This window comes from Harpegnathos saltator, unplaced genomic scaffold, assembly GCF_003227715.2.
Source record: "Harpegnathos saltator strain DR-91 unplaced genomic scaffold, Hsal_v8.6 scaffold83, whole genome shotgun sequence".
NCBI classification, from domain to species: Eukaryota; Metazoa; Arthropoda; class Insecta; order Hymenoptera; family Formicidae; genus Harpegnathos; species Harpegnathos saltator.
Genome location: NW_020230682.1, coordinates 476,603 through 485,542, shown reverse-complemented (window position 1 = coordinate 485,542; position 8,940 = coordinate 476,603). Strand labels below are relative to the sequence as shown.

Below are 8,940 nucleotides of genomic sequence, written 5' to 3'. Positions count from 1 at the left end.
ATTGTAATTCTTTCACATGTGACCGTGGTTACAAATACCAAACACTTCTTTCTCTGTGTATTCGATGCTCTCGTTACTCGTCACGTGTCCCTTCAAGGATTCCCCACCATTCGAGGAAATGAATGAAGGATAGGTTGGGTCGCGAAACAATCGCACCTGGCCGCGCCGCGAAACGACGTCAATCGCGTTCTATTAACATTTCTCCGAACCTCGAAAGCTTTTCCGTGCAATTTTATCGCGACTCGTGGGACGGTCGCTTTTCTTCACGGAAGAAATGCTACATGCGTATCGTCCGAGAAAAATGTATCGAAATTTAAAAAGCGAGATCATTTTCTGAGAAGTCATAGCGTGGAAATCCAAGCAGCCGAATAATCTCTTGAAATAAAATACTACTACCGGAATTTTGTTCGATTTCCGGGAGATGGTTCCAGGTTCCGAATTATGAAAGTTGGACAATGCATGCCCACTAAAAAGAGCCCCTGCATCCATCGAATTGGCCGATATTGATTGAACCAAGAAGAACTCGCAGCGAGTCCCTCTTGTCTCAACAGCGCTATTATTGAAGCTAACACTCGAGTTGTCAAAACAAAGTGTAGCACATTAACTTCGAAACTATTGCTGTACTGAAGTGAACACGTATTGTCCCGAAAGATCAAAAGCTCGAATTAACGATAACGATTTCGTTCGAGAACTGATTTGATCGCTTGGATTATTTTTATTTCTCCATTTTTTTTTTTTTGAGAAATGTGATAAACGATATGCCAAATTTCGAAAGTCTTAATATTTACCAAATCAAAACCCCGCAGTCTTCCTAATCGCTACATTTCGACCGCTTGTTCAGCCAATTTGTCCGGAAATTAAATTTAAATTCAGGCACGATGAGAGCGATTTGGAAGAGCAAGGAGTTTTGAGCTGACGAATGCCAGAGCTTTTCTCAAGGTCGCGAAAAATTCGCCGAGGAGCGGGTGAGGGTGGAAGAAAGCTTGCAGACTAGAATGAAAAATGTTTATTTGTAACGTAAATTATGTTCGACATAGACAAAACTATACAAAACATTCAGTCCTGAGTAATTGATCTTCATTTGTTCATCTCTTTGTTATCTTCTTCTTTTTTTCTTCTTTCTTCGGTCTCCTCTCTCGAGTGGTTCCCTCCGTTTCCTTTCCTCGCGCTGATCCTCGCCAATCGACAACACCTAATCGTGCAATCATGTCGGGAATATCTACAAGGCACTAGAGATGAATCGCACAGACGTTCTTTCGCGGACGTTCATTCCCAGTCGGGGAATTTCGCGGACTCTCTCTCTGTCTCTTTCTGTCTTTCTTTCTCTCTTTCGACCCTCTTTTCCTTCATTCTTCAGCATTCCATCCCTTATTTTTCTGCTCTTTTTCTTTTTCGCTATTCTTTCTTTTTATTGGGATCAGTCAGTTTTTCTCGCCAGTCGCGGCAGCGGATTTCCCTTTGTCGCGCACTCCACGTGCGCTTCTTCTTGACAGCAATAATTACGCACGGCGCGGTTACGTCAGCCAATTAGCCCGATCAGCCCTGTACATCGCGCTTACGTAACGGTTATCGTGGAAAGAGATGTCGGTAACCGGTATTAACGAGCCGCTCGCGAACTTTTGTCGGAAGCGGATGGCACCCGGCGGTCTGCTCTTCTTGGCTTCTTCAGCCTGCGCTGAGACTTCGTTTCTCTTTTCTTCAGCGCAGGCCTATGTGCAATTTCGTTCAGCCAAGAAGCACAGACCTCGGATCACCTCTAGCGAGAATTCGGTTGGAGCAGACCGGATCGAGGTTTTCGACGTGTTCATTCGTGAATGAGTTCAGCTCGAACAACATACAATCAGCACGGCAATTGGCTCAGCCGATCGACTGCGAGCGGAAAACATACGTGTAAAAGGACTTGGTCGCGAAACGGTTTGGACGCAATGAAGTGTGCAGCGCGCCAAACTGCCGCGGTTGAGAGCCACTGCCGACAGGCTTGCGCAGTAAAGTGGTGCAGGGTCGCCGAATTTGAAAATTGAACAGTCCAGACGGACTTTCAAACAAAATACGCGGTGTAGACAGCGGCCCGTTATTTCACCCTTATTCGGCAAGATAAGAGTGCAACAAAAGGACGACGTCAGAATAGCTGGGCAAGCGTGACCTGTTAATTTAGATTAGGCCAGGGGCGTATCAACTGGTGGTGAGGACAAAGTTACGGTACTTCAAGTCGTACGGCTTTCACAGGTGTTTACTTGCTTCGTGCACACCTTGGCAACTTGTAATAAATCAACAAGGCAAACTCTCAAGATGCTAACTCAGTTGCTTGCGGCTCCAGCGAGAGCCGGATAAAGCCGAATATTTTCCAAGCGCGCAAGTGCCGTATAACTTTCCCTTCATCGCCGGTTAGACCTACCCCTGCAATGCTTTCCGTCCAGATAAAACGGTTGCTGCGCAAACCCTTCAGTAGCAAATCTCGAATCATAGATTTATATACATAGACTGCGGCTTCTCACGAGAGACTTCAGGATAAGATGCAAAGGACATGCTACTTTCGTCTAGTCTTCTCCAATGGGATTCGAGCTTGACAAAGCCTCCCGAATGCCTCCCGGTCGAAAATGAAGTTTCGACAGTAAATGTGCAAGCTGAATGTTAACAAGTCCAACCGAACGATACGAAACGTTGCAAATCCCCCTGCCGAAAATTCGTGCAACGTAACTCCCTCACCTAGATTGACAGTCTTCCGCAGCACAGTTTGAACATTCTCTCCCGACAACCTTCCGATTCCGATGAGCAGATCTATTTTGTGGATATCACTCCAACAAATAGATTCGCATTCAGAGTCATGTCCAAACCGTTCCACAGGAAAACGCACGGCGGTTTTCACAGACAAAGACCGGTATCCTGAAATCTCTTTCATCGAGCGGCCAATCGGTGGCCAATCGGAAGGCTCGCAAGCGCCGAAAGGAAGCTCAGAAGTTTTCGCAGTCGCTCGTCGAGTACGCGAAAGCTGACCTCGAAATCTGACGACGTCGAATACCCTCGCGGGAAGGGCGGGGATGGCGGGGATGACGAGGGGGCAAGGTAAGGTGATGAAGCCTGGGACAATGATATGCTTCGTTTACAGTTGTTCACGCAGGAGACCCTAATTCTTACGATGTATGCGCTTGATTCTCTACGTCGACAATACTGTGATTGTCGCCCTCTAATATTAACACGAGCGAGCGAGCGAATTCCTCACCGCAGACGGGCGAGAAAGGTCACGACCCGCAGCCGTCGAGGAATCTCTCCTTTAGGACAAGCTTGGTTAACTCGCCGCATTATTCTCTTACGGCCCGCCAGATTGGTTGTTACATTTTTATACCATCAACTATGTACAAAACAAAAAGCGTTGGAGGTTCGTTAAGTGAAAGAAAGAGACCCAATTTCGAAGGATTAACAATGTTTGCGAATGAAGTAGACATCATGAGTGGGCAACTTTGACTCGGTACTTGTTTTTAACGACACTTAAGAACTCTCTATTTTTCCTGATCTGAAAATTATCTGGCTGCACAGAAATAACGCGGATCCTCGAGAATCTTGTTACGGGTTTAGTCAAACTAAATACTGGAAACGGAGAATTGTGGGTTGAAGACGATTGCTCGACGAATCGACTAATTCCAATTTCGGCTCGCTGCAAACTTCAGCCAGGAATTCACGATTCTTAGTCTCCAGTAAATAGTCCAGTAAATAGTATGCTCTGCAAATGTCTGGGGGTAAGATATCACTCGAGACGAAGGTACCACTTGCATTACTAATCGTAATGGAGAATTTTTCATTCAGACTTAGAACACAGATTGTCATTCCAGGCGAGTGAGTGTTAGAGCGAAATTGTTACCGCAACGATGGAGCATGTCGGACTCACTCTTCAGTTCCGAACAAAGTTCGCGAAATGCGAGAAGAGCAGTTCGAGCTACTTTGCAGCTCTCGCTCCGTTCCTCGAGCAAGATTTCATCCCCAACATATTCGGAGAGCGCGACCTTATCACATCTACGCCCGAATGCATGTATTTAAGAGCGCCGTCGACATTAGGGATTCATCGAATATTCATGAGCGATCGCGCTGATCGATCGACCGACGTAGTTGATTCCCGTCGTTAATGAACCGCGTCTGTTAGTGCCGATGGAAGTGTGTCGTCACACACGACGGCAATGAATGAATGTACGAATGAACGAACGATCGAACGAGAAGCGCCAACCAGGGATAATCGTCGATCACTCGCTCGGCCTTCAGGTGCGTGCGTCATACACGTCACGCCGTTAATTCATACGCGACGATCAGACCTTGCTGCACCAGGCGCACCTGAAAGCTGCTCTGCAGAAAGATGATTTTATATATAAACCTCGTCCCCACATCGCCACATATGAACATCCGCCACTACGTGCGTTCACACCCTGAAGAGAATGTCGCGTACAAATGTAATTGCAGCAAATGCTTACGTTTGCGACTCGTGACGTCGACATTCCGCTGAATCGAGTAACTTATAAATCATATTTAATCAGCATTCGATAAATTAATATTTTTCTCCTTCCACTTTCAACAGCATTTTTCGCGTGTGAACGTGCGTAATGGCGTGTATATGCAACTAATGGAGGCAACATTCGTTTATGGGTTGCATATAATTATGTATAATTTATATATAATCATACATAATCTTATGTAATTATATATAATCATTTCCTGCGGGGGAGCCTCTTCGATTAGATCGTTCGACAGCTCTTTGCGCCTTCTTATTCTATATTATTATTATCGCGTCGTCGTTACGACCCTCGATTTCGCGTGAACGTCCATCAGAGAATCTCTCTAATGGTCGACGCTTGAGCCGAGGAGAATCCTATATAGTTTCTTCATCAACGACAGCGTACGTACGAACGAGTGTACATTAAACCTATCAGTCTGCGCGCTCATGTCGCTAGACACCCGCTTCGTCTTATTACGCTTCGTTGGGGAACACCGCAGCGCTGCTGGCCGAACTTCTCGAGAGTGCATCGAGAAAGGAATTATCTAATTGAGTGTTTTTGATGATTACATACTTGCATGTGTGTATGTGTGTGTTTGTGTGTACGTAACATACGTAGGAAGTACTTCTTGGCGCCTAAACACCCTACGAGATCGACGAGAGAAGAGCTCGATAAAAAGACGTTGCAAAAGTGTTAGAAAGTTTGCGCGGGCGAGACGCGGCGGATTCGTCCCCCGTTCGCCCCGATGCGAGGTCACGCGGCTGAGTCACTCGCAGAGGAAGGATCAACGGAGCCAAATACAAAGTTCCCTCCCCCTCGTCCCGAGTTGTTATTTCATCCGATCGCTTTTCGTGTTCGGAGAATCGTTCTGGCGCCTAACAACACGATCAGTAGCGTACATTCAACATCCATCTCGCCCTTTGGATTCTGTCCTCGCCCCCTCTGGTCCCTCCCCCTTCCCTCAGCTTCTTCTCGTCATTAGTTTCCTCGACTGGGGGACCGGGCGATCAGCTAAGCGCGTCGCGTCGCGTCGGCCGGCGTTATGCTCGACTTATACTACTTCGCAGCGGAGGAGTCCGCGAAGCGTTTGCGCGGGCGAACCAAGAGAGACCCCGAGTTCCGCGAGCGGAAACCGGCTCGGGGCAGTTGCGATGAAGAGATCGACTCGTCGTCGGGGTCCCGGCGCGAGTCGGGAGGTCCTTGGTCCTGCCTCGGCTATTATGGGAATCCGGTATGACTCGTGTTGTCCTCCCGAGGACAAGTCCCTCTCTCTTTCTTTTCGTTCCTCTCTTGGCGCAATCAGGATCTACAGATAGAGCCCAATCAGGTCCTGGCAGGAGCAAGGTTGTATCTGCTGGAGACCGTTTCGGGGGACCCTTAGGGTCGGCAGGCCGGACAGGCCCCGCACGTACATGTAGGGCACCGGGCTGCGCAGGATTCTCTTCGGGCTCTTCTTCGCGTGCTTCTTCTCCTTGGCGGCGCCTTCCCACTTGGCCGAGTTGATCTTCAGGCTCTGGAACGCCCGTCTCAGCGTCTCCGTGGTGGAAGGCCTCTTGAGGGAGTCGCTGTCGCTGCTGCTGTGCGCGTCCGACGGGCTGGACGAGTATGGCGAGGGCGAGAGGCCTCCTCGGGGCAGGCTCCTCACGTCTTCCGGGCTCCAGGCGCGCTCCGACGACCGCTGCAGGCTGCTTCCACCTCCGCCGCCGTCGCGGTCCTGCGACCGCGTCGAGCGGCCGCTCGCCCGCAGCCGCTCCAGGTAGCAGTGGCTGCTCCTCGGCGACCTGCCGGACCTGCCCGGCCACTCGTCGCTGCCTCGCCGAGACAGTCGTTCACCGCTGCCGGTACTACCGCCGCTGCTGCAGCCGCTGTCGGTGCTGCACTCGTCGTCGCCGAACTCACCCACCGGAGTACGGCCGCGATGGTGGTGGTGATGATGATGGTGATGATGGTGGTAATGATGACGGTGGTGGTGCTGACGATGCTCGCTCGGCTCGCTCAGCCGCGTCGAGTCCTCCATGGCGATGATCTTCGCGCGCTCCGGTCGTCCGTTTGTCCGTCCGTCCGTCTGGCCGGCGAAGCGCCAGAAAGTTTCTGGCGCGAAATCAGCGGCGGAGACGCGCGAGTGAATGTGCCACTTGCGGAACAATTGCAGCCTCTGCACCTCCGCGATGCAGCCACTCGCGCGAATGACAACGTGCGTCGCGTGTTCCTCGTGCTTCCCGGGTGCCCTGCGGGTATCCCTGAGGCTCAGGCGAATCCCGGCGCGGGGACACTGCTTGCTCGTCACGAAAAATCCACCGTCGCCACCGAGTGTTCACTGTTTCGTCACTATGCCGCTTGGTCGGCCGGCTGATCTCTCAGGATCGAGCTGTCAGGCTGCTCCTGCTGTTCGGCCGGCAGGACGATTTGCAACTTGCACACGGGCTCGAACTGAGCCCGTTGCGTTCGTCGCGCGGTCTTTTATACGCTCGCAGGTGAGCGCGGAGCGCGCGCATGCCCCGCCGTCCACGTGAGGGTGCGTACGGTGCAGCGTACGAGGATGCTGCGGCGATGGACGCTGCGGCGCAGCCACATGAGGACCCCTCGCGGCTGGAGCTGCGCGATTTGTGAAAGAGTGCATCGCGATGCACCGACAGCTAGAGGGGAGAGAAGAGTTTCCAAAATTAGGGTTATTTCGATTTTTGGAAAAGTAACGGTTGGGACACACATGCGAGGTGTCTGACGATGACCTATGCAGCTCTCGAGTAGGTGTGAAATTGAAGGGAAGGTCCTTTAACATTTTGCAACCGAGCACGCGAAGCTTTGAGTCGTTGATGGTGTTAAGTGAACCGTGATGGCGACGTCTGCGCTTGTAGATTAGGCCGGTTAGGTCAGGCCGGACAAAAAAGTCTTCTGTCATTTTGCAGAAAGCAAGTAAAACTTTGAATTATTAATGCAAGGATATTCGTGAATGATTAATTTTGGCGGGTGATAGGAGTTGAGCGCAGATGACCGTCGCGATGATCATCCCTCTTATTTATTCATTTATTTTTATTTTTTACCATTATTTCTTGTTCGTCTTTTTGTTTACTTTTTGTTGCCAATATAAGCACGTCTGCTCAACTCTGATGATTCCACGAGGAGGCATTTTATTCCCTTCCATTTCCATCGAGAAATAAAGTCATCCCCGATTGGCTCGTAATGGCGGCTCATAAAGTTACTTGTATTATAACGATGCTTTTTTGTTCCGATTATTTCGTCATGCAATTACAATCACGAATGCTAAGAATATTTTATTCCCAATTGTAAAATTCGAAACTGCGTAAGCATTAATATATACTTGGATACTCTTAAGCTACCAGAAACTCCTGAAAACCGAAGAATGAATGATACAAGCAACGTATCCGGTATTCCGCTGCATTTGCGGGGCGGCCTAAATCGAAATACCGCCGCGAGTCGTCGATTCACTCGTGACGACGTTATCGATCATTCGCGATATGACCGCACTGCAGGCGGCCGCCTGATTTTTAATATTTCCCCCCGCGAGGTTCCGATCGCACGACAGCGCGAATCAGATATTCGGGACAGTAACCGATATCCAGAAATACGCTTTTAATTCCGTACTCTCGGGATGCCGCATTGCCTCTCTCTCTCTCTCTCTCTCTCTCTCTCTCTCGCCCTCCGCCCTCCAACCTCCTCTCCCTCTCGCTTCCTCGCTATCCGCTCCGGGGAACTAGTTGTACCGCGGTCGTTGAACTTGCCGATCGATGCCAAGGGGTTGACGTACCCGCGAGAGACCTCACTTTGGGAAAATCAATAATCGCGCGGTGATTGTTTGGTCACCGACCGAAAACACCTCCATCGGCCGAAAGATCCGAAGGGGCAGCGATGACCCTGGCTAATATCACCGTGGCGCGATGGACACCCGGTGACCAGGGCGCTCGCGAGTCTCCGGTGCGAACACATTTGGTCTGTTCTTTCCAGCTGCACCGCTAAACTGATGCAATAAGTTAGAATGAGAAAAAATATAGTTGTCTCACTTTAACTTATAGCACCAGTTCAACAGTGCAGCTTAAAAGAACAGACCTATCGACAAGAGACTAGCGGCGGAATGATGTTAACACGTGGGAAGAAAGTGCTGTCGCGTCGATAGACAGCGCCATAATTGGAACGAACCTCCTCTACTCGACAGCGATACGATCGAAAATGATGCATTATTCATTATTTTAATAACTCGGGTATTGGTATGAACATCACTCCCGTGCGACCAAGGAAACGTACTCCAATTACGGCGCTGTTGACCTGTTCCACTGACACAAAAGCAGCTTTTTTAGGAGTCAGACGAAAGTTCGGTGACGGGGGTGATGTCTCTCTGAGATAAGAGAGACTTACTAGTTACTGCATTTGTTTATGCTAAAATTCGATTGAGATAATTAGGGACAACTGATCAAGCTGAAGCCACTTTTTCAGCAGGAATCTCTCC

The 8,940-nt window shown here is 49.7% G+C and overlaps 1 protein-coding gene across 1 annotated transcript; it reads right to left on the bottom strand.

Annotated features, from left to right (window-relative positions):
- Positions 1 to 991: 991 nt before the first annotated feature.
- Positions 992 to 6,924, bottom strand: LOC105190091 (protein doublesex). Its single transcript, XM_025307064.1, has one exon. It carries the CDS (start codon positions 6,493 to 6,495, stop codon positions 5,785 to 5,787), a length of 711 nt encoding a protein of 236 aa, XP_025162849.1. The 5' UTR covers positions 6,496 to 6,924; the 3' UTR covers positions 992 to 5,784.
- Positions 6,925 to 8,940: the final 2,016 nt, after the last annotated feature.

Excerpts from the sequence above, each read along its gene's own strand:
- LOC105190091 (XM_025307064.1), bottom strand. The coding sequence starts at position 6,495 with ATGGAGGACTCGACGCGGCTGAGCGAGCCGAGCGAGCATCGTCAGCAC.